The 26,344-nt window shown below is 39.8% G+C and overlaps 1 protein-coding gene across 1 annotated transcript; it reads left to right on the forward strand.

Annotated features, from left to right (window-relative positions):
- The first annotated feature begins 9,151 nt into the window (after nucleotides 1-9,151).
- On the forward strand, nucleotides 9,152-25,000 carry ADH5 (alcohol dehydrogenase 5 (class III), chi polypeptide). Its single transcript, XM_003985151.3, has 9 exons — nucleotides 9,152-9,262; nucleotides 13,630-13,731; nucleotides 15,331-15,472; nucleotides 15,988-16,075; nucleotides 19,956-20,175; nucleotides 20,327-20,587; nucleotides 21,247-21,382; nucleotides 24,209-24,347; nucleotides 24,690-25,000. The coding sequence occupies exons 1-9, from the start codon at nucleotides 9,251-9,253 to the stop codon at nucleotides 24,712-24,714; spliced, it is 1,125 nt and encodes a 374-aa protein (XP_003985200.1). The 5' UTR covers nucleotides 9,152-9,250; the 3' UTR covers nucleotides 24,715-25,000.
- Nucleotides 25,001-26,344: the final 1,344 nt, after the last annotated feature.

Raw genomic sequence — 26,344 nt, forward strand, 5'->3', positions numbered from 1 at the left:
CACTTGGGGGACTTGCTAAACGGTATCACCAGGCTGTGTCACCTTGTTCACCTGGTAATTGATAATCTCTTCCAAAATCAGATCTTTTAGTGAGATTCACATGGAGCATAAATTTTGTCACACACAGTACCCAATATAAAAGGTCCAGCCACATACCTCTTCTCCAGGCTTCCTTATTACCAATTTAACAATCTCATTCCTTCAAAGACCCTGACCATGTGACCAAATCATTAATTACCACCTATCAATCAATGTAGATCCATACCTCAGGCCATTTCATTCTTGACAAAGAGAACTTAAAGAGATATAATGTACTCCTGCAATATTTCCCAAATCTACCTCTACCAACTGCCAGAATATTGTGCAGAGTATTATAAACCACGCTGAAATCCTCTTCCTCCTCTATAAACTGATTATATAGGGGTGGAAGTGCAAAAGGAATGTGAGTCAATTTCTCAGGATCTGCTTGGATCCAGTCCTATAGACACACATCTGCTTGATAATGCTATCCTCCTGGGTGTATCCAACCTTATAATTCTATACATCCAATAATAATGAGGTCATGGTGAGAAACTCAGCATGATCACCTAGCATCTCATAGTTAGGCATCTTCCATCACAAGCAGGACTGAAGAGAGCATGACTTTGCTCTAAAATACTCGGTTCTCCACCATAATTCTACTACTAGAGCTTGCACAGGTTCCATTCAACATCCTGACACAGAACCTTAAAAAATATACAGTACATAAAAGAAAAGCATCAAGCTTGCTTTCATAGCGGTCTAGACCAGCTGGAGTTCTCTTGCTCTAGGTTCTACTCAAAGCTGGCACATTTTAGGTCATTCCATAAATAGGTGAGAGCTGCCCAAAGATGGTGTTGCCAACACTGGTTTCCAAATCATTAGCCATTCCTCACTTCCTTACAAAAATAACCCCAATTTCATTCAAGAAACAGGCAATAATGAGCCCAGGGAAGGTGGGAGTCTCCCTCAGCCCCAGGAATTAAACTATGAATGGTCTAATCCCCTTCTCCTTTGCTAGTGACTGATTTGGGGAAGACATATGACTCTGTTCTATTGAGACATAAGGGGAAGTCTGCTAGAGGGCTTTGGGGAGTGATTTCTCCTTTGAATTAAAAATAAAAAAAGAAAAGGAGGGTAAAGTGAAGACATTTCCCTTCCTACCTTTGGATATTGTCATATAAGGACATGAGAGGCTGGAATGTAGCAGCCATCTTACAACCATGATGGGGAAAACAAGAGAACAGCAGAGCAGCTAAACTAAAGCCCTGACATCATTGAGCAACAGAATTTACCATTCTCTTTCATTAAACTGTCAGCACTTTTAGAAACAACCATCTACCTCCTCCAGCTTTCAATGACTTGTGCACTTTGATACACTTCTATGGCAAAATCTGTGTAGTCCCCAAGGCTTTGCCTCCAATACTTACTTCATTCCAGAAAATCAGAATTGATTTTTTTAATTAACTGTTCATCCCTGCATACCTAGAGACACTCTGCTCATTAGAGTCAACGGAATTTTCACTGCTTTAAGCCTCAACTAGGTCAGATAATTAATCCCAGATTAACCCACTGATGGTCTGTTTTCGTGCAAAATTCCTGGTACTGTTTTTGACTGATTTCATAGGCAAATCACAGAAATCAATTCTGGCTAATTTAAGATGATAAAAAAATTTTATTTAAAAGATATTGGTTAGGGGGCGCCTGGGTGGCTCAGTTGGTTGAGCGTCCAGCTTCAGCTCAGGTCATGATCTCACAGTCTGTGAGTTCGCACCCTACATCGGGTTCTGTGCTGATAGCTCAGAGCCTGGAGCCTGCTTCAGATTCTGTGTCCCCTTCTCTCTCTGCCCCTCCCCTGCTCAAGCTCTGTCTCTGTCTCAAAAATAAATAAAAACATTAAAAAAATTTTTTAATAAAAAAAAAAATAAAAAATAAAAAAGATATTGGTTAGGTCACAGTATTATCAAGAGGACCTGAAAACACTTTCAGAGATATATAGCTTGACATTTAGGTCCAAGCCTATGCAGATCACCATTTTCCTTTTCCTCAGGCTCCAGATGTTATAGACTGAACCACAATACCACCCCTAGGCACAGGACACCACCACTGGCTTGGCTGCCATTGCCGCCCCAGAAAGTTAAAACTGCAGTGGGGAAAGAATGAGAGGTTTGCTTCTTTGCACATATATGCTCCATTTCTCCCACCACTTGCCAGCTACTGCTTCAAGCCCCTTCCATTGCCCAGACTTGAAGGGAGGAAAAATTTGGAGAAATAAGCTATATGCTACACGGCCAATAAGTACTATTGCAAACTGATACTGGTACTCTTTGGATGCAGCACCTTCTAGATACTGGATTCCTTCTTGAGTGGGGATTTTCTGTGGGTTTTGTAAAGAACTCTCTACCCCAGTGGGGACCTCCTACCTGCAATTCCTTTATAGGTTGGATTTTTCCCACAACCGGCCAACTAAAACTATGCCTTCAGCCCTTGACTTCCACCAGGGTCACCCACCCTCTCCAGGTGGATCTCTTTGGTGAAGTTTCTTTTAAGATTATCTACAACTGTATCCCTTCGCAGGGTCCACATTCGCTCCATGGGAAAACCCACTGTGTCTAACCTCACTAAACTCTGCTCTACTTCATTCTGCCACCAAACAGATTGCTCTAGCCAGCCTCTAGCCTGACTTTTTTAAATTATTATTATTAAAAATGTTCCAGACAGGGGCGCCTGGGTGGCTCAGTTGGTTGGGCACCAGACTTTGGCTTGGGTCATGATCTCATGGTTCACGAGTTCTAGCCCCACACTGGGCTCTGTGCTCACAGCTCAGAGCCTGGAGCCTGCTTTAGATTCTGTGTCTTCCTCTCTCTCTACCCCCTCCCCCTCATGCATTCTCTCTCTCTCTCTTTCTCTTTCAAAAATAAATAAATAATTTTTTTAAATGTTCCAGACAGAAACTCTGGAGGCTCTGGAAAACCTGACAGGCTGGAGAAATACAAGGTATAATTTCATGATTAAGTATAATAGAAAATTAAAAGGGCATTTTTCATATTATCTCAGTTTTGACTAAGAACTCCAAGGCTCAGGGCATGTGGGTGGGTCAGTCCATTAAGCAGTCAACTCTGGATTTTAGTTCAGGTCATGATCTCACAGTTCATGGGTTCAGCCCCATGTTGGCCTGGTTGAGATCCTTGCTCCCTCTCTCTGCCCCTCCCCCCTCAAAATAAACAAATAAACTCCCCTCTACCTGGTCAGGTTATTTCCAATCTAGTCTACATGAGCAAATTCCCTAATGAAACTGAGGGCCTCTGACTCCACTTTATATCAATTTTTCCTTTCCATAGAAAATAGTTACGGCTTACACATCTACTTGTAACTCTTTAGCATACTTTATTTTTAGAAGTTTTAGGGTTCACAGCAAACCTGAATGGAGTTCCAGTGTACCTACTGGCCCCCCCCACACACACACACATAACCTGCCCCACCATCAAAATGTCCCACCACACTGGTACATTTGGTACAACTGATAACACTGACACATCATCATCACTCAAAGTCCATACTTTATGTTAGGGTTCATTTTGGATTTGTATATTCTATGGGTTTTGACAAATGTACAATGACATGTATCTACCATGATAGTATCATACACAGTAATTTCATACTTCTTATCCATTAAAAATCTTCTCTATTCTACCTATTCACCCTCCCTCCCCCAACCCCTACCAACTACTGATTTTTTTTACTGTACCCATAGTTTTGTCTGTTTCAGAATGTTATATTGTTTGAATCACACAGTATGCAGCCTTTTCAGATTGACTTCTTTCATTTAGTAATATGCATTTAAGATTCCTCTATGTCTTTTCAGCCCTCGACAATATTACACTGTCTAGATGAACCACGGTTTATTCAACCATTCACTTACTAAAGGATATTTGGTTGAATCTAAGTTTTGGAAATTATGAATAAAGCTCCTATACATAGCCATGTGAAAGTTTTGGCAATTATGAATAAAATTGCCATAAGATTTGTGCAAACATAAGGTTTCAACTCATTTGGGTAAATACCAAGGAACATGATTGCTGGATAGTATGGTAAGAATATGTTCACTTTTGTAAGAAACTGTCAAACTGTCTTCCAAAGTGACCATATCATTTTGCATTGCCACCAACAATGAATGAGAGTTCTTGTTGCATTTGGTATTGTTTTGTATTTTGGCCATTTGAACAGGTATGCAGTAGTACCTTCTTGTCTTGATTTTCAATTCCGTAATGAGATATTGAATACTTTTTCATACTTAATTGCCATACATACATCTATGATGAGGAAATTGTTCAAACCTTTTGCCCATTTGTCAACTGGGTTGTTAGTTTTCTTATTGAGTTTTAAGAGTTCTTTGTATATTTCGGAAAACCGTCCTTTACAAATATTCCTTGCAAATATTTTCTTCCAGTCTGTGGCCTGTCCTATTCTCTTGACAATATCTTTCACAGAATATATGTTTATTTTCATCAAGTCCAGCTTATCAGCTATTCCTTTTATGGATCATACCTTTGGTATTATATTTAAATATCATTGCCATACATGGTCATCCAAATTTTCTATGTTACCTTGTAAGACTTTTATAGTTTTACATTTATATTCACATCTATAATTTGTTTTGAGTTAATTTCTGTGAGGGATGAAGGTCTGTATCTAGAATCATTTTTTTGCATGTATATGTCCAGTTGTTCTGGAATCATTTTTGAAAAGACTATTTCCTGTATTGTGTATACACACACACACACACACACACACACACACACACACACACACACACACATATATATATATTTTTTTTGCTATGTCGTCAAAAACCATTCACTGTATTTATGTAGGTCTATTTCTGGACTCTCTATTCTGTTTTATTGATCTATTTATCTATTTTTGCTGATAGCTCACTGTCTCAATGATAGCTTTATAGTAAGTGTTGAAGTTGAGTATTATGAGTCCTCCAACTTTGCTTTTCTCTTTCAATACTGTGTTGACTTATTCTGGGTCTTTAGCCTCTCCATATAAACTTTAGAGTCAGTTTGTTGATATCTACAAAATAACTTGCTGGAATTTTGAGTGGGATTGTGCTGAATCTATAGATCAAGTAGAAAAAAACAGACATATTGACAATATTGAGTCTTTCTATCCAATCTCTCACTTATTTAATTCTTGTTTGATTTCTTTCATCAGTTTTATAGTTTTCCCCATATAAATATTGTACATATTTTGTTAGGTTTACACCTCAGTATTTCATTTTTTCACAAGCTAATATAAATGGTATTGTTTTTAATTTCAAATTCCACTTGTTCATTGCTGGTATATAGGAAAGTAATTGACTTTTGCATATTACCTTGTATCCTACAAACCTGCCATAATCACTTATCAGTTCTAGGAGCTTTATGTGGATTCTTTGAGATTTTCTACATAGGCAAACATGTCAATTGTAAAGAAGGACACTTTTATTTCTTCCTTGTCAATAACTATACCTTTTATTTTATTTTCTTGTCTTATTGCATCAGCTAGGACTTCCTAGATAGATATTGAAAGGGAATGGTGAGAGAAGACATACTTGCCATGTGCCTGATCTTAGCAAGAAAGCTTCTAGTTTCTCTTCACTAAGTATATTGTTACTTGTATATTTGTTGTAGATGTTCTTTATCAAGCTGACGACGTTCTCTTCTATTCCAAGTTTCCTAAGAGTTTTTACCATGAATAGGTGTTAGATTTTGTCAGATGCTTTTTCTACATCTATTTTTATGATCATGGTTTTTCTTCTTTAGCCTGTTGGTGACAGATCATGTTAACTGATTTTCAAATGTTGAGCCAGCCTTATATACCTCAACCAAATCCCACATGGTCATGCCATATAACTCTTTGTATAAGTTGTTGGATTCAATTTGATATCCTTTTGTTGAGGATTTTTGCACCTAGGTTTATGATATTGGTCTGCAGTTTTTTCTTGTAATGGCTTTGTCTAAATTTGGTATCAGGGTAATGCTGGCCTCAAAGAAGTAATTAGTAAATATCCATCTTCTTCTACCTCTATCCTCTTGAAGAGATTGTAGATAGCTGGCATATTTTCTTCCTTAAACAGTTGGTAGAATTCACCAGTGAACCCATCTGAACCTGGTGCTTTCTGTTTTAGAAGGTTATTAATTATTGATTCAATGTCTTTAATAGATATAAGCCTATTCAAATGGCTTCATTTTCTTTTTGAGTTTTAAACAGATTGTGTCTTTCAAAGAATTGTCCATTTTGTGGGCATATAGTTGTTCACAGTATTACTTTATTGCCCTTTGGATGTCCATGGGATCTGTAGTGATGTCCCTTTTTCACTTCTCATGTTAGTAACTTGTGCTCCTCTTTTATTCTTAATTAGCCTGGTGAGAGGCTTATCAGTTTCATCTATTCAAAGAATCAGCTTTTGGTTTAGTTGAGTTTCTCAACTGATTCCTGTTTTCAATTTCATCAATTTCTACTCTAAATTTTGTTATTTTTCTCCTGCTTACTTTGGATTTTATATGTTCTTATTTTCCTACTTTCCTAATGTTGAATGTTAGATGATTAATTTTAAATCTTTCTTTTCCAATATATACATTCAAAGCTATAAATTAGCACTGCTATGCTTATTAGCACTGCTTTCTCTATATGCCACATATTTTTTGTGTTTCAATTTCCATTAGGTTCAAGAAAGGATCCAAAAAAAAACTTCCTTCCCTTCCTTCCCACTGAGCAGCTTGCCCAAGACCCTGTTTCAACTCTAGTAGCTAAAGCCTATTTATAGGCCAACTCCTGCACACTCCCTGAAGTCAATGAGGAACCCCCTATGAGTAGATCTCTCTAGCGTAACTCCCAGACTTAATCTACACTAAGCCACCAGCAATTCATCAATTACACTTCACATTTTCCAAAGCCAATACTGGTTCCCCCAAAGGTAAGTTTCTTCTCCAATAAGTTGTGATTCTCTGCACCCATTTGACTTTCCAATTCTGGGGTTATTAGCTTGCTCTGTGATCTCAATTCTCTGACAGATCTAAGAAGAGTTTTTGATTTCTCATTTGTTCAGCTTTTTACTTGTTAGGATGGAGTGACAACTTTCAACCTCCTTACATGCCAGAATAGAAACTAGCAAACTAGCAAGGCACTACAAAAATGCAAATGTTTCTTCCCAAAAGATAGACAATATATCAACAATTGGGAAAAGAACATTAACTCTCTGTTAAAAGCTTTCTTTCACAAAAAAAAAAACAAAAACAAAAACAAAAAAACACGCTTGCTACATTCCAAGCAGACATTCTATCACAACAAATGCCTGGACTCGAAAAAGAGAACAGTCCTCTTAAGAAAATTCAAGTGTTCCATAAGGTTGTTTTGAGATCTGTGTAGTGGAATAGCAAAAAATAAGGATGTAGAGATAAGTAGGAACTATGTTATGCATGAACCTGACTGGCCCAGCTAGCATCTGGATTTTATCCCTCTCTCAGCCCTTGAAGATTTTTAAATAGTCGAATGACATTTATTTCCTTATAATCCACAGCACTCAGAAACTATAAAAGGTGAAAGGAAATGGCATGAATTAATGTACGTTTCAGAAAGATCACTAAGGGGGCATTAGTTGGAAATGCATTATATTCAGGGGCCTGAAGACAAAAACATCAGATAGGAGGCTTTTTTCAGAAATCCTGTAAGACATAATGAGACCCTGAACTGAGGCAGCAGCAACAGTTGTGCGGGGCGGGGGACACAAAATGTGAGAGGTATTTTGAGTTTGGTGCCAGATTGAATGCAGGTGCTAAGGAATGCAGGGACAGAGAGAAGTCGTGATTTCCAGGTTTCTGGCTGGGGCAAGTAGGTGGATGGTGGGGACACAGAAAGATAGAAGGAAGAGTTCCTTTAAGGAGAAAAGATGACAAATGAAGATGTATCTAGTAAGCAGTTGTATGCCCAAGCCTGGAGTTCACCACAGCCATCCTTGTTCATAACCTAGAAGCTGTTGTTAAATAAAAAGAAGTTAAAATTCAGGATGTAGATGAGAGGGTGGAGTGAAGGGAAAGATAATAGGCAGAATTTTTTTTAATGTTTACTTTTGAGAGAGACAGGCAGAGCGTGAGCGGGGGAGGGGCAGAGGCGGCGGTGGGGTGGTTGGCACAGACTCCGAAGCAGATTCCAGGCTTTAAGCTTCGTACACAGAGCCCAATGCGGGGCTAGAACTCACCAACCGTGAAATCATGACCCGAGCGGAAGTCAGACGCTTAGCCCACTGAGCCACCCTGGCGCCCCTGGACATAATTTTTTTAGATCACCAGCCCTTAGGACTGAGCACAAAGAGCCAGGAAAAAGACTGAGAAGCAGAGAAAGAGTGGTCTGGTAGACCTATCTTAAAATAATTCAGCATCCACAATAATCAGAGTTTAAGAGTAAACTGACAAATATTCCCCTCTTCCCTCTCTCTCCACTCTGGCCCCTCCTAAACCACACCATATCAAACTTTCTGGAGGCTTTTCGTTCACTAGTACTCCTTGCAGGTTTCTTCCTGTGTTCTACCAACCGCCAAAAATCCTACTCACCCTTCAAAAGCAGCTGGAATAGTGCCTTTAGAAGTTTCCCGAATGGGTACCTCCTTCGTCTCCCCTTTATCATTCTTCTCCCAACTCAGTTTTCCCATCAATGGAGAGTCCTTTGAAGGGCTCGATCTTACTCGTGCCCTCAAGTCACAGCGCACACAGTGTAGAAGGCGCACAGAATGGTGCAGTCCTCTTTCTCACGTGCTTCCAGTTAAATTCCTGGTCCCTCACCTTCCACATGTGTGCTTCATAAGCCTTATCTACGCTGCCTGGGCTAACGTTACACGGGGAAAACCCCTTCCTGACACAGATGTTTTGCATCCAGCCGGCAGGTTTCTGCCACAAAGCCGCCGCCCTCCAGCCTCGCGCAAACCCCTCCAGCTTTGGAGGCGACACCACTTGGGCGCGAACTACAACGCCAGCGGCGTCACACTTCAGGCACCGCCCTTCGCGCCAGACTGGCCTAGCGAACGCTGTATTCACGCTCCGCCCCCCGGAGCAGGCGGCGACGGGACCACGCTGGGAGCACGCCCCGCCCACGCCGCGCCCCCCTGCGCTGGGCGCACGTCCCGCCCACATCCCCCGCCCCGTGCGCCCCACCCCGGATGTCCACCCCTCACTGACCGGAGTCCGAGGACATGGCGAACCAGGTAGGCTTGGCTGTGCAGCGCGACCGGGCCCAGGGAAGAGGAGAAAGGGAAAGCATGGGATGGAACCCGGTCGCTTGACTGCGCGGGGCCTAGGCCGGTAGGCTGATTATCAGCTGCCGGATCTGAAATGGTGCCTCGGGCAAGCTGCTCTGCGGGAAGGAATGGAAAGAGTCTTTGGGCTCCTTACTTGAAAGGTTTCGAGGCTTTTGGTGCAGCCCGAGGGGGGAGGGGGCGGTAGAAAAGGTTTAAGAGCGTTCACGCTTTGCGTTTGCAAAAATAAGTAACTTGCCTGGAGACATCTTGCTGGTAGCAGAACTACAGCCAGAGCCCATGCTCCTAACCCTTAGGTTGTTGTGTTTCATGACTATAATTGTTAATTGAATAATTATGGTGCCACTAAAGAATGTATTTGGCGAAGGCTCCTGGGTCCCTTTCAGTAGTAACATTTTTGAGCACTTAAGGCACCAGAACTTTGCTCTTTTAATCCTACCGTGACGCTTCTGCGAGTATTGTCCCCATTTTGCACACCAAAAATTGAGATTTAAGAGGTTGGTCGACTTTAGTGGTTACATTAAGATAGTGAGCCAGGCCTGTCCCTTTGCAAGGAACTGTTCCAGGTTCCTGAAATATACTTTAGACAGTAAAGAAAGGCAGAAATGCACGAGTAACGTGAATAATCAGACTAAAGTTGCTTAGCGTTTTAATGTTTTGCAAACTTTAGAAAGATTTATGACATTAAATGTTGAGGTTGAAAAGAAATGGTAAACGCTAAACGATCTTTCATAACAAACTGGCAAGTTGTTTTTCTTTAGAACGAAGTGCCTTTATTTGGAGAAGGTGAAAAATTATCCTGTGATCATATTTGAAGTAGGGCAAAGTAGATTTAGGGTGGAGCTTTGTTTTAGAATTGTCATTAAAAGGAAAAAAATTTCTCAAGCATTCCTTAAAATAGGGGAAGGGGGTATAAAAACCTAGATTTTTGGGGCACCTGGGTGGTTCAGTCAGTTAAGCATCTGACTCTTGGTTTGGGCTCAGGTCCTCATCTCAGCATTGATGGGATTGAGCCCTACCTGTAGCTCCACGCTGCCAGGATGGAGCCTGCTTGGGATCCTGTCTCTCCCCTCTCTGTGCCCTTCTTCTCATGCGCTCTTTCCGAAAATAAATAAAATTTAAAACAAAATTTTTTTCTAATTTAAAAAGAACTTAGATTATGGATGAATTAGGGCACCTGGGTAGCTGAGTCAGTTGAACATCTGACTTGATTTCAGCTCAGGTCATGATCCCAGGGTCAAGGGATCAAGTCCCCATTGGGCTTCCTCACTGAACATGGAGCCTGCATAAGATTCTCTATCTCCCTCTTCCCCCTCACTAAAAAAAAAAAAAAATTATGAATGAATTATATTTATTCTTGTTGCCTAAATTCTCTAGAATATGTGACTATTTTGAATTTGACCTTTGTGATTTTGTTTTGAGATTTACGGTCAGTTGAGGTGAAAACATTCTAATGCGATGTCTGCATATTTTTACCATAAGATTTAGTATCTACCCTTTAATGTTAAAAATAATAATTTCCAGCCTCACCAATTTACACAAGCCACTCAGCTCTCTATATAGTTCAATTCTGCTTTTCCTCCACTCTTTGTTCTAGTTCTAATAAATACTATTTGTTTCTGCAAAGCTACACTATGCCAAGCACTATAGTAGGGAGTTTTTATTCATTTTCATTTACTCCTCACAATAGCTTTTTATATTTGTAGGTGTTTAATTACTATGATTTGTAACTAACTTTTTCTCATCCTTGGGTATCCTAGTTAAAAGTGAAGTTTTTTCAAACCCACCAGTGAAAGTTAACACTCTTTCTCCACTTTGTGCCTCTCCCTTTAACTTAACCTTTTTGTAAGTGTTGACTTTCAGGTCTGTCTCCTTTATTCTGTCAACACATTTCATAAGCATTTTGTGAACTGCTCAAAACTTTTGGGGGTGGGGGGAATGCAAAATAGGTGACAGGGATTAAGAGGTCAAACTCGCAGATATAAAAGATGTCATGGGAGTATAAAGTACAACATAGAGAATAAAGTCAATAATATAGTAATAACTGTATGGTGGACAGATGATAACTAGACCTATCATGGTGATCATTTCTTAATGTATATAAACATCAGATTGCTATGTTGTCCACCTGAAACTAATACAATATTGTATATTAACTATGCTTCAATAAAAATTTTTTTTTTTACCTTTCCTCATTACACCTGATGCTCTAGTAAAGAGGCCTAGTACTAAATTCTAGTACTGACTAGAATTTCTAAGTCAATGCTATGCTTGAAGTTAGCATTTCTAGCTAATTAGCTTGGAATTTTTTTCTAGTAGCCACATTAAAATTGGGTTAAAAAATGAATAATAAAAAATAAAATCGATTAAAATTTAATCCATTATACAGTAATCCCCCCTTTATCCGCAGTTTCACTTTCCACGGGTTCTGTTACCTGCAGTCATTTGCAGTTCAGAAGCAGGTAATCTTCCTTCTGACCTATTATCAGAAGGTCATTAGTAGCCTAACACTACATCACAATGCCTACCTCACTCACTTCACTTCATCTCACCAGGTAGGCATTTTATCATCTCACATCAGCACAAGAAGGAGTAGTACATACATATAGTCCAATAAGATTTTGAGAGAAAGACTATTCACATAACTTACTACAATATAATTCTGTTAATTTCTTACTGCTCCTGATTTATAAATTAAACTTTATCATAGATATGTTTGTATAGGAAAAACATAGTATATCTAGTTTCAGACATCCACGGGAGCCTGAGAATGTATCCTTTACAGATAAAGAGGAATTACTGTGTTCAAATTACTGCCTTGACATGTAATTAATACTTTTTAAGTATTGAAATACTTTTACTTTTTTTTTTTTACTATGTCTTCATAATCTGCATATCTTTTACATTTACAGTTTATATCAGTTCCGCTTGAAAGGCACACATGGCAAGTGCCAATTGTATTATATAGCACAGTTAAAAGGGGTAGATACAGTAATTTTTTAAGTTTATTTATTTTGAGAGAAAAAATGTGAGTAGGGAAGGGGACAGAGAGAGAGGGAGGGAGAGCGAGAATACCAAGCAGGCTCCACACTGTCGGCACAGAGCCCGACGTGGGACTCAATCCCATGAACCATGGAATCATGCATGACCTGAGCAGACATCAGGGAGTCAGATGCTTAACCGACTGAACCACCCAGGTGCCCCTAAATATAGTGTTTTAAAATTCTCCCATTCTGATCCTCCTTATGCTCCTTCCCACCTTGCAGTTTTGCACTAAACCAGTGTTAACTTAAACCAGCTTTAGTAAAGGAATACCATAGGGTACGTGTTAAGCATTCAGATTCCTTGGATCCTGTGGCAGACCTACTGAATCAGATTGTCTTAGAACCTGTATTTTTTTTTAAAGTATGTATTTTGAGAGAGAGAGAGGAAGAGCAAGAATCCCAAGCAGGCTCCGTGCTGTCTGCCTGACGTGGGGCTCAAACTCAGGAACCATGAGATCATGACCTGAGCCAAAATCAAGTGTCTGACACTTATCCGACTGAGCCACCTAGATGCTCTGGAACCTGTATTGCTTTTAACTTTTTTAAATATTTATTTATTATTTAGAGACAGAGCACAAGTGGGGGAGGGGAAGAGAGAGAGGGAGACACAGAATCCGAAGCAGGCTCCAGGCTCTGAGCTGTCAGCACAGAGCCAGACACAGGGCTCGAACCCACAAACCACGAGACCATGACCTGAGCTAAAGTTGTACACTCACCCGACTGAGCCACCCAGGTGCCCCCAGAACCCGTATTTTTAACGTATTCCTAGAAGATCGTTAAATATTTGACTAATAAAGCTTAACCAAAAGAGGCTTTTACAGCTGACCATGTAGTCATCTGAATTAAATTTTTTTAGTGAACATTACTTATATGAAATCTAAAAACATGCAAGGGGTGCCTGGGTGGCTCAGTTGGTTAAGCATCCAACTCTTGACTTTGGCTCAGGTCATGATCTAATGTTTGGTAGGTTCAAGCCCCACATCGGGCTCTGCACTGAGAGTGTGGAGCCTGCTTGAGATTCTCGCTCTCCCTCTCTCTCTGCCCCTCCCCTGCTCACGCACACTTTCTCTCCATGTCTCTCTCTCAAAAAAAAATAATGATTTTAAACAATAATCTTAAAAACATGCAAAATAATTCTCCATATCACTTAGAGGTTATGGTTTTTGTGATTCTGCGATATATTTTCTAAGATTAGTAGTCAGGATCTAAATAAGTAGTTGATTATTAGTGCAGGAGGATAATCAACTTGCTCTCTTTTTTCCCTGATCTCAGGTTATCAAGTGCAAGGCTGCAGTTGCCTGGGAAGCAGGAAAACCTCTCTCTATAGAGGAGGTAGAGGTGGCACCCCCAAAGGCTCATGAAGTGCGAATCAAGGTAATGATATATTGAGGGCACTGGAAAAGGAGATTTACAATGAGGTCTCTGGATAGATGAATCCTCTGTGGATAAATCCCCAAGGACAGCGTTAAAGAGAAAGTATTGAAAGTCCTCCAACCTGGGAATCACAACATCCTCCTCTTACTTTACCTGCTTCACTTTTGCAGCACTCCTGTCCCTCTTTTTAGCTTGTGATGGTGAGCTAAGCAGCCTTCCCCATGGATCACTGGATAACTGCACTCTTTCTTCTGTAGCCTGTGTTTAAGATGACTTTATAGGATGTTCCCCCTTTCTGCCAAGCCCATAATTTAAAATGTATGATGACATATTAGAAACAAAAGAAGAAATGGTCTTCAGTTTTGTTAGCAGAGGTTTCAAATAAGATTTGGGAAGAGGTTCCTGATTTGATTGGAGCAACAAGCAAGTGAAGTCCGCTTGCTTGGAGAGCTTTAAAATGTACTGACCCTTGCAGGCAAGAGCAGGGTTCAGGGAATTCATTAGTCTAGTGCTTCTCAGCCTCTGCTGTGTCAGAGAAATGAAGTTACCCTTGGAGAGAACAGTATTGCACAAGGCAGCCAACTGGATATTTATAGCATTCTACACTTGTTTTGATGTAAAATTAATACTTTAAAGTAGCAACCATTGAATGAAACTAACATCCTAGAAAAAAATAAGCTCTTTTTTGCTGTGAATTAGAGTATCCTTTCCCCATCCTACCTCCAAACAAATGCTCACGCTCCCAGGGATCAAATAGCAGGTTGCAGAGCCCAGGGCCAAATAATTTCCTAAGATCTTTTGCAACCCAGACTTATGACAGTTTATATGTTTTTCTTTAAGTTCAGAAATGAACCTGATTGTGATTTTGCTACTGAAAAAGAAAATGTGTCCTGGGATATACTAAGATGAGCTGTTTGGGGCGCACTGGCTTCCCTGGGAAACAAAACAAATGGCAAAGAATGTTACCTTGTAAGCAGGTACATGGGTGAGAGACAAAGAAGCATAAATATAAACACTCCAAGACTTCCTTTCTGTGCATTAAATGGTTTGGAAAGATAACCTACTTAAAAGCCAGATAAGAATAAAAGGCTGTTTAAGTAGTAATTGTGTGTGGCTGCTAAAAAGGGAGTTGGTTTCACTAAAAGCTCTGAATTTTGGCCCTAATAAGCAGGCAGGCATATTTCCGCAGTAGTCCATACCTTCTTAGGAGTCACATTTGTCAACAGTCACAAGGATCCCAGCAGTGAAATGGACTCCTCCCGCTTTGTACACAGGTCATGTTCTCTCCGCACCTGTAGGCACAGTGCCCATAAAATCACCTTGTTCACCTTCTTTTGCTAGCATGCACTGAAAAGGGATAGATGTACCATGTGTCTTTGCATATAAACACACCATTACTTTTATGTATCACTTAAAAAAATGCTGCCAATTCCAATTGTTAAGATACCATAGATTGTAAACACTTGCTGATTTTAAAGATTAAAATATGAAACAAATGTATCTTAGAATCAATGAAATGTGGTATTGAAAATGCCTTTCCTTTGACCTGTATCTCTCTGGATTGCAAGCAAACACCCTTAAATGCTCTTGATCTGCTAGATTATCGCCACTGCAGTTTGCCACACCGATGCCTATACCCTGAGTGGGGCTGATCCTGAGGGGAGTTTTCCAGTGATCTTGGGACATGAAGGGGCTGGGATCGTGGAAAGTGTTGGCGAAGGAGTTACTACCCTGAAGGCAGGTAAGGAGGATATCTGAACCACTCTTAATTTTATAATTTCAATTTATTTCTACAAGGAAATTATTTTTATGCATTGTTTCTTTCACGAACAAGTTATCACCTGAGTCATTTTTCAGGAAGAATTTTATTCCTTATCTAGGAAGCACAAATATTTGAGAGTTTTTTTTCTTTCTGATTTTGCAAGCTACTGTCATCTGAAACTATTTAAGTATATTTCCAAAGCCAGTTTGGACCAATTAAACAAGAATTTTTAAAGATTCATCAGTGAGTCAGTATTTTAAAGCCCATGACCTTGTTCTCCAAGTACAGTTTAAGAGCTTTTTCTCAATAAAAATTCTGAAACTTGTGTTTTTTGCATAGTCAGGCAGTGTCTGAATGATGTTGTGTAGGTAAAGTTCTGAGTTGAAGTTAACCTTGCAAAGCCACCTGAGGAGTGGGGATTTGCAGAGGCTGATGTATCCATTTAGACACAGATGTCACCTATTCAGAATAACGTCTTTGCATTTGTTTCCCAGGCGATACTGTCATCCCGCTCTACATCCCACAGTGTGGAGAATGCAAATTTTGTCTAAACCCTAAGACAAACCTTTGCCAGAAGATAAGGTTAGTATCTTTGTTATTTGGTCCTTAAGATTAAAGTAATTGTGTGGCAGTCTATACAGAGCATTCTCCATGAATTATTTCATTACAGCTTTATGGCAGCCTCACTATCATTGGTATCCCCGTTTTCATAGATGAAAAAATGAAGATTCAAATTAAGTGGTGTGCCCAATATCATCAGCTATTAGATAAAACAGAATTTTCTGAACCCATTCTTCTTCCATAACATTCGTCTAAACTTGCCAAAACGTATATTAAGGAGGGACATGCTTAGGAAATTAAATAGAAGCATTTTTATGAGCCATTTTATTGTCCATGAAATCAAAGTAGTGAAACCCATAAGGTTACTAGGAAGACTGCAAGAGATAACTTAACCCCTTGACACAGAAAAGGTAGTTTATTGTAATAAGGTAACAGCACTTAACTATTTCTTTGAGGCAATTTAAGATGTTGTATTCCCCTTTTTACTGAGGTAAAACATATGTAATAAAGTACTATAAACCTTGAGTGTACAGCTCAATGAATTGTTATGTATATACACACCTAATGGTTATAACCACCCAGATCAACGTAGAGAACCATTCCAGCACCCTACAAAGTCATTCATATCCCTTGCGCTTCAGTGCCTCTCTCAAAGGGAACCACTATTCTGATTTCTTTCACTACAGACTTCATATAAATAGAACCACATACTGTGTGCTCTTTTGTTTGGTTTCCATATAATGTCTGTGAAATGTGTTTAAGTTGCTCTGTGAATCACCTCTTTTCTATCATTCCAAATATACATCCATTTATCTCTATCCATTCCCCTGCTGATGGACATTTAAGTTGCTCAAATGTTTGGGGCTGTTGTGATTCATGCTGCTGTGAACATTCCTATTCATAGCTCTTAGTGAATATGTGACTACTTTCTCTTGGGTATTTTCCTAGGATTGGAATTGCTGGATGCAATACTGTGATTTCATTCAGATAACCAGATACATATTTCTCATATGTATTGGGGTCTTCTGCCATGGTTTCTGGCTCATAGCTATTAAAATTTAGTAGAATTTCCTGTGATGTGGGCTATAAAAGTGCCTTTGTTATGTTAATGAAGGGGACTTTTGGAAAGCCCTTAGGTAACCTAGGGGTAGCCTGACCTTTGGTAAGGAAAAGGAGGCGTGGAAGTTGAATCAGTCAATGGCCAGTGACTTAGTCAGTCATGGCTATAATGAAGCTTTCATAAAATCCCAAAAGGACTGGGTTCAGAGAGCTTTGGGGCTGGTGAACACGTGTAGATTGAGGAGAGTGACATACCTGGAGAGGGCATGGAAACTCCTCAGCCTTTCCCCATACTTTATCTTACGCGTCTCTTCATCTAGCTGTTGATTCATATCCTTTATCGTATCCTTCAATAACTTAAAGAGCACCTGGGTGACTCAGTTGAGCGTCCAACTCTTGATTTCAGCTCAGGTCATGATCCTGGGGTCATGGGATCAAGCCCTGCACTGGGGCTCTGTGCTGGGTGTGGAGCCTGCTTAAGATTCTCTCACCCTCCCTCTGTCCCTCGCTTGTGCTCGCTCTTTGTCTCTAAAATTAAATAAGTAAATAAAAACTGGCATCTGTGTGGCTCAGTCAGTTAAACCTCCAGCTCCTGATTTCGGCTCAGGTCATGATCTCACGTTTTGTGAGTTCAAACCCTGCATCAGGCTCTGCACTAACAGCATGGAGCCTGCTTGGGATTCTCTCTCTCTTTTTCCACCTCCTATGCTCTCACTCGCTCTCAAAATGAATAAATAAACTTTTAAAAATAATAACATAGGTGTTTCCATGAGTTCTGCGAGCCATTCTAGGACATTAAAAGAACCTGAGGAAGAAAATCTTTGGAACCTCCAATCTGTAGCCATTGGGGTCAGAAGCACTGGTAACAGTTTCGGCCTTGCAGCTGACATCTGAAGTGAAAGGTAGGGGGCAGTCTTCTAGGACTGAGTCCTTAACCTGTGGGATCTGATGCTGTCTCCAGGTGGCTAGTGTCAGAATTGAGTTGAATTGCCAGACACCTTGCTGGTGTCCAAGAATTGCTTTATGTTACGTATAAGGGAACACACACACCCCCACACGCATTAGAGCTGGGTCCATGACTTAGAAGATTGGGTCATACATAAAAGATGGTGTGTTCTTGAATTTGTTTTCTAGTGCCATTGACAAAATTCTATTTTTGGGAAACAAGATGTCATTCACTATATAACATAAGTCCAGTTAATTTTGGCAAAGCTAGAACCAAAATCTCATTTTGAAAGGTAATTTCAAACGCAGTCTAACAACTTGGGACATACCAAGTATAATAATGGTATTGGCCTTTTTGTGGTTGCCTGTAGCCTTTCAGAGGGACAAGTCCTCTCAGAGCATGAAATGTATCCCACATCACCTTTTGTTCAAGAAACTCCTCTGAGATAGAAGTGATTTCTTGCATTAAGGAAGGGTGAACAAACTTAAGTTGCTCTTAAAGATACAACAGTTATCTGTGGTAGAGCTTTGTCACAGATTTGTTTTTTGTTTCTGGTCATATTTTTTTCTCAAAGGAAATGTATTTTACTCTTGAGTCTAGAGGCAATCTATTTTCATGTGTGTATTTGTTTATTCCAAAGGATTAGCCTAAGAACGAACATCAAATTATAGTGCATTATTTTGAAAAATAATAAATATTTAATAAGCACTCTGTGCCAGGCACAATGTTAATGCCTTCCATAACACCTCATTTGATTTTATAGCAATCTGAGATATGATTGTTTCTCCATTTTTTAGTGAGGAAACTAAGCCACAGAGGTTAATTAACTGGCCCACGATCACACAGGATTTGACCCAAGTGTGTCTGACTTTAGGACCTGTACTCCTAAGCAAGACATTACATTACTTACTTAGAATATCAAAAACAATTTTTGATACTATTATACCAGTTGCTTTTGTGAGCTTTTTTCTTTTCCTTTATCTTTTATTAGTGTTACCAACTACACAGGCAACAAAGTTACAGAGAAAGAAGAGATAACCTGAATCCTTGAGGATTGTTAGCCTTTTAACAAAGCCTCCTGAAAGATCTAAATCAGCCAGTTTGGCTATTTTCATCACCTAATCTGCATAATTGCTCATAATCTCTGTGTGGATTCTGGTTTGGGCTGTATGCTCTAAGAAGTTATATTTGCTCATAGTTTTTTCATGGAATTTTTTTTTTTAATGTTTGTTTTGAGAGAGCACACAGAGAAGGTGCAGAGAGCCTCACACGGGGCTTCAACTCACATATTGTGAGATCATGACCTAAGCCAAAATCAAGAGTCCGACACTTAACTGACTGAGCCACCCAGGCGCGCCGGTGATGGAATTTTCAAATTATTTCATCTAATCCATAAGTTGTATCTGTTAAATTTTATCTCAATACCCTGACAACAAGATCCAGAAGGATATTGAATGTTGGAAAAGATATGTAGGATTATAAGTCTTTCGTAAGGTTTTCTAATAAGGCATTGCTGAAAGGTGGTAAATTATTAATAAATACAGTAGAAATCTGACTTTGGGGCTTAGCACACTTTCTTGTCTACCTGTCATATTTAAAACTTTTTGGGGCGCCTGGGTGGCGCAGTCGGTTAAGCGTCCGACTTCAGCCAGGTCACGATCTCGCGGTCCGTGAGTTCGAGCCCCGCATTGGGCTCTGGGCTGATGGCTCAGAGCCTGGAGCCTGTTTCCGATTCTGTGTCTCCCTCTCTCTCTGCCCCTCCCCCGTTCATGCTCTGTCTCTCTCTGTCCCAAAAATAAATAAACGCTGAAAAAAAAAAAAATTAAAACTTTTTTTTCCTATGGGTTTTGAAAAACCTGATTTTACCCTGCCTTTCTCCTTTTTTATTTTCTTTAGAGTTACTCAAGGGAAAGGATTAATGCCAGATGGTACTAGCAGATTTACTTGCAAAGGAAAGACAATTTTACATTACATGGGAACCAGCACATTTTCGGAATATACAGTTGTGGCTGATATCTCTGTTGCTAAAATTGATCCTTTAGCACCTTTGGATAAAGTCTGCCTTCTGGGTTGTGGAATTTCAACTGGTTATGGTGCTGCTGTGAACACTGCCAAGGTAAGAGATTGGCCCGGGTTTTAGCTTCCGCCTTCTAGTTTGATACAGTGGAGCTTTGCTGGAATAGTGAAATTGGCCCAGTGTGTTAGGAACCTAGTGATTTCCTTGACTCTCGTGCAATGAGTGCCTTACAAACTATGTTTACTATTAGGTGGAGCCTGGCTCTACTTGTGCCGTCTTTGGCCTAGGAGGAGTTGGATTGGCGGTTATCATGGGCTGTAAGGTGGCTGGTGCATCCCGGATCATTGGTGTGGACATCAATAAAGATAAATTCGCACGGGCCAAGGAGTTTGGAGCCTCTGAATGTATTAACCCCCAAGACTTCAGTAAACCCATCCAGGAAGTGCTCGTTGAAATGACTGACGGGGGAGTGGACTACTCCTTTGAGTGCATTGGTAATGTGAAAGTCATGGTAAGTTTTAGCTTCATTCCTTTTTTTTCTCTAGCTTACTTCATTGTGAGAATAGAGTATGAAATACATATACAGAATAGCTGGTAATCGACTGTTTATATTGCTGGTAAGTCTCCCAGTCAGCAGAAGGCTATTAGTTAAATTTGGGGGAGTCAAAAGTTAATGTGACTTTTCGACTGGGCAGGGGGTCAGCTTCCCAACCCTTGTGTGTTTTTCAAGGGTCAGCTGTATATCCGCTTCACTAACCTTGAGCAACAGCTTCTCTACACCTCAGTCTCCTCAGGTGCAAAATGCGCCTACTTGACATAAAGTCAGTCCTCCGCAAAATAGTACTATTCTCCACCTTGCTTCCTTTATTAAAGTCTTTAGAATTTTTAACTAGGATTTACTTTTAAAACTAGACGGGAAATAAAAGCTTTAAATTCTTTCATTTTGTGTTAGTATTTAGCCAGATTAATACATTTGGTAATTATCTTATTAAAACTTGAATAAAATTACATTGACTAAATATTCAGTTTGATCTTTTTGTTGTCATTTTTTTTTTTTTTTAAAAAAAAGCTCTGTGCCACCACTCTTCCCCCAAAAGTTACTTACTGGGGAAGCAGAGACGGCCGGCACAACGCACTGACTCCTGTGATTTGGTCCTCTCTTTCCTGCAGAGAGCAGCGCTAGAGGCCTGCCACAAAGGCTGGGGAGTCAGCGTGGTGGTTGGAGTAGCTGCTTCGGGTGAAGAGATCGCCACTCGCCCGTTTCAGCTGGTAACAGGCCGCACGTGGAAAGGCACTGCCTTTGGAGGTAAGTTAATGGGTGAGCACATTTTCTCTTTTGTCATTTCCATCGCAGAATTTTAATCCCAGGCTGATTTTTTGTTTTAAGAATTTTCATGGGCTACCTTCATCAAGTTGTTGAATAGCTATTTTAATAGGAGGGCTTCACATTCAGTCAGTATTTACCCCTGGGGCTGGGGAGATACTCAACTTCCTCTGAAGCAGGAGACCCGCTTTTTACACACAAAAAACCAGTATCCTGTTAATGAGGAAATAGTTGGGGGTTAGGGCAGAAGTTAGAAGTAGGTTCCAGGGATACAAACAGCATTGTCAGCCACACTCACGTTATGGACTTAAAGAGGTTATCGGCATTTGTGCTCATTTTTCCAGAGTGTCTGGTTGTCGCTGGATGTAATAATACCTCTTGTCTAAATAGTACTGATTTCAGTAGTAACCAATACAAAGTCTTCAACTGAAAATACTGTATTAGACAAAACTTTATAACAGAAATGAAAAGCTGCCAGACTGATCATTTTTCCCCTTTTGTGATCCTAAAAAACGCATGGTGGTTTGGGGTTGCCTTACTACTGATAGAATGCTGAGAAACAGTTTCCATCTGTTTTGCGAGTTGCTCACCTAGGAGGCACAGATCATGCCTGTATATTCCAACAAGTGTGAATGAATGAAATCTAAAGTTTTTGTAGGTTTTTTAAAAAAGTATATTTCTCGGGGCACCTGGGTGGCTCGGTCGGTTAAGCGTCCGACTTCGGCTCAGGTCATGATCTCACAGTCCGTGGGTTCGAGCCCCGCGTCGGGCTCTGTGCTGACAGCTCGGAGCCTGGAGCCTGCTTCGGATTCTGTGTCTCCCTGTCTCTCTGCCCCTCCCCTGTTCATGCCCTGTCTCTCTCTGTCTCAAAAATAAATAAACGTTTAAAAAAAAAAAAAAAGTATATTTCTCGCCATCCTCTTAGGGAAAAAAATCACTTAGCGTGAATTTTTAATAATCTGAACTTAACAAGGTGTTTAAGATCCCCTGTCATGCCAGCTTTTTTCAAGGCCAGAGGAAAAGACCAAGAGGGTATGAGGGGGTTTGGCCGAAGTTTCTGCCTTTATACTATAGAATTCACCATAAAAATTGTCATGCAGACTAACCTCCCCTTTCCAACGAGCTGTACGCCTCACTTGAGTATATCAGAACAGACTTTTAAAGCCACACATCCTCTCAGGTCCTTAGCTGTATTTAAAAGGACATTTTAAGCCTGGAAGACTGAGCCAGGGGGTTGATCATAACCTCTCACTGAAGCCTCATCACCCCAGCACATGCTAGTTGGGAAAGAAGCTGGAGTATTGGGGTGTGATGGGTGTTGTTAAAATATGACCCACAGATGTAAATAGAAGTTTTGGTCTAACAAATAGAGGTAGCTGTACTTGTCTGTTACCAGGGGATTTAAAGAAGGGGGCACCTGGCTAGTTCAGTTGGTAGTGTATGTGACTCTTGGTCTCGGGCTTGTGAGTTCAAGCCCCACATTGGTCATGGAGCATACTTAAATAAATAATACTTTTTTTAAAAAAAGTAGAAAGGAAAAGCCCTATGATTTGTAAGAGAAAAATAATTAATAGAAGATATAAGGAGGCAGATTTGGAAAAGGCTCAAAAGAGGTTTGAAATGAGCTACAAAGTGTCCCTGGTGTAAAAGGTGGGAAGGTGTCTTTGTTGATTTACTGCTTCTTTCAATACAAGTGAAAGATCGAAGCACCAATTTTGTTTAAAATCTTATATAGCTAAGAATTTCCCACTTTTGTTTTCAGTTTCACGGTTTCTCGTGTGAGATGCTATCCCTAATTTCATTGTTGAATTTAAAACCAAAGAAATAAGAGGTGCCTGGGTGGCTCGGTTGGTTAAGCATCCGGCTCTTGGTTTCTGCTCAGGTCGTGATCTCACGACTCGTGAGTTCAAGCCCTGCATCGGGCTCTGTGCTGACAGTGAGGAGCCTGCTTGGAATTCCCACTCTCCCTCTGTCTCTGCCCCTTCCCCACTCAAGCTCACTCTTTCTCTCTCGCTGTCTCTCAAATGAATAAATAAACTTAAAAAAAAAAAAAGGCTTTAAAACCAAAGAAATAAAAGTCCTGTATTAAGTCAGGTTTGTTCTTCCTTAAATGTCATAATTATAGAATCTTTGCTGTTGTGGAGCCAAATAAGTTTGTTCTAAGACTTCAGAGTTCTATCCTGGTATCTTAGAAGTCTCACTTGGCTAAAACCTTAATGAGATTTTAGTAAATCTTAACACAGAAAAAGGAAAATACTCAAAAGGCATTTACTGTTTTTTTTTTTAACTAAAGATGTACATTAAATTCTTCTTTCTCTGTATGCTAATTTTGAAGTTTTTCAGTCCTCTTTAATTGATGAGAAAATCAGGTTTTTTTTTTTCTTTTTAATTTAAATTTTAGTTAACATACAGTGCAGTATTGGTTTCAGGAATAGAATTTAGCAATTCATCACTTAGATACAACACCCAGCATTCATCACAAGTCCCTCCTCAGTATCCACTAACCATCTAGTCCATCTCCCACCCAGATCCCTCCACCTTCAGTTTGTTCTGTGTGGTTAAGAGTCTCTTGTGGTTTGTTTCCCTCTCTTTTTCCCTCCTTCTTCCCAAATGTTCATCTGTTTTGTTTCTTAAATTCCACATGAGTGAAATCATATGATATTTGTCTTTCTCTGATTGACTTATTTCATTTAACATAATACATTCTAGCTCCAAAAATTTATTCTCTTAAATGTCTGTCACCCACTAAGTAATAAGCATACTGCAAAGATTTGTTGGAAGAATTAATACATGTGTGATTTCTTTTAGGATGGAAGAGTGTGGAAAGTGTCCCAAAGTTAGTATCCGAATATATGTCCAAAAAGATAAAAGTTGATGAATTTGTGACTCACAATCTGCCTTTTGACCAAATTAATGAAGCCTTTGAACTGATGCATGCAGGAAAGAGGTAAGCTTCCTCGTTAGCTATATATAATAAAATGTAATGACTTGGGGTTTATGGAGAAGGGTAAAAAAAATACTTTTAGTGGTCTTAAAAGATATCATTTAGGGGCACCCGGGTGGCTCAAGTCAAAGCGTCTTGACTTTGGCTCAGATCATGATCTCATGGTTTGGGAGTTTGAGCCCCACATTTGCTGTTACCATAGAGTCCACTTTGGATCCTCTGTGCCCCTCCTCTCTCTCTCTCTCTCTCTCTGTCTCTGTCTCTCTCTCTCTCTCTCTCTCTCAAAAATAAACATTAAAAAAAAAGATATCACTGAAAACTGTGTATTGCTTCCTTCTCTTACAGCATTCGAACTGTTGTAAAACTTTAAATTCAACAGAGAAAATATGTCCATCCTTTCACCTAAATCTTGTGGTCCAACTGGAACAACCAGACAAGCAGGGAGAAGCTCTTCCACGATCAGTCTCTTAGACCTTCTCTACTACTACTTCTAGAGTAACCTATTCTAGGGAGTGATATTTTGTGTATAATTCATACATCTCTAATCAAGGACAAAGCTGATACAGTCCTAAATTAGCTTTCTGAACTCTCCTTCACATGAATAATTGCTAGCTTATTAAGAAATAGTCTAACATAATAAAAGTAATTTCCACATATGTGTGAAGTTGTGATCTCTGTTTTATGCTGAATTCATTCTCATGGTTCCTGTACTTGTTGTCTTCATTCTTTAAAGGAAAGCCAGAGAAAAAAATAAAATAAAATAAAAAAATAAATAAAGCCAGAGGAAACGGGGCAGTGGTGAATATCTTAACCTTGCCTTCTTCCATCCTCGGTAACTTGTGTTTAACTTTTAACAGTCTTTGGCCCGTTTACTAAAGAACATTTCTCAGGGCACCTGGGTGGCTCAGTCGGTTAAGCATCCGACTTCAGCTGAGCTCATGATCTCACCGTTGGTGAGTTCAAGCCAGGCTCTGTGCTGACAACTCAGAGCCTGGAGCCTGTTTCGGATTCTGTGTCTCCCTTTCTCTATGCCCCTCCCTCACTCTCCCTCTCTCAAAAATAAACATTTAAAAAATAAAAAATAACATTTCCCTCACCATCAGTGGCAAAGTTCATGAGAACCCAGGGCAGTCTCTGTGAGATTACATTCTTGAGAACAGATAACCATGTCTTGTTCAAGCTTAAGAGACCCACCCCCCACAATTCCTAGTATGGCATCTGGCCCACAGTGGGCACTAAACATCATTGACGAAGCTACCCTCTGTGCTTAAGTAGGTGTATGTGTGTAGGTGGTGGCTCTATGAATTCTCTCAAGCATAGGAAAAATACATACTGAATTGCAAAGTTCCCAGCTGCTTTTTCAAATCTTAACATTTTACCATTTCTAGACCACCACATTGCCTTTCGTCTCCAGAAGTTTTTTGTGAAATACCTGTTTACCTCCTTTCCTCACCACCCGGAATTTGGTGTTTTTCACTCATACATGTTGTCACACTTACTATATGTATCCATTAACCGTCTCTAGTCTTCAGCATTGAAAACCTGGTAACTGTCCTATTCTGCAGCTTTCATTTTTTACTCATTGTGATTAATCCATGTGATGCTCTCATTCACTAATTTTAATACTGTGCATTAGTATTCACTTATATGAACTACCATAATTTATCTGCTGCCCAAATGATGGCCTAACGCTATTTCCAAAGCTGTTTCTATATTGCTGACGACACTGGTGAAACATTCTTGTACATCCTTCTCATGCTCACTGTGTTAGTAATCCTCATTACTTAGGATGTGTAGTTGGCCCTTGAACAACATAGGTTTGAACTGCAGATTTCACTTATATATGGGTTTTTTACACTATGGTTCTGTAAATGTATTTTATGATTATCTTCACTTTTTTTTCTCTAGCTTATTTTGTTGTAAGAATACCATTTATAATATGTATGTGTTAATTAACTGTTATCAGTAAGGCTTCCGGTCAACAGTAAGCCATTAGTAAC

The sequence above is a fragment of the Felis catus genome, chromosome B1 (genome assembly GCF_018350175.1).
Source record: "Felis catus isolate Fca126 chromosome B1, F.catus_Fca126_mat1.0, whole genome shotgun sequence".
NCBI classification, from domain to species: Eukaryota; Metazoa; Chordata; class Mammalia; order Carnivora; family Felidae; genus Felis; species Felis catus.

Coding starts and splice junctions, on each gene's coding strand:
- ADH5 (XM_003985151.3), top strand. Junction 13,732..15,330: donor CTCATGAAGTGCGAATCAAG/GTAATGATATAT, acceptor TTGATCTGCTAG/ATTATCGCCACTGCAGTTTG. Junction 24,348..24,689: donor CTGATGCATGCAGGAAAGAG/GTAAGCTTCCTC, acceptor CTTCTCTTACAG/CATTCGAACTGTTGTAAAAC.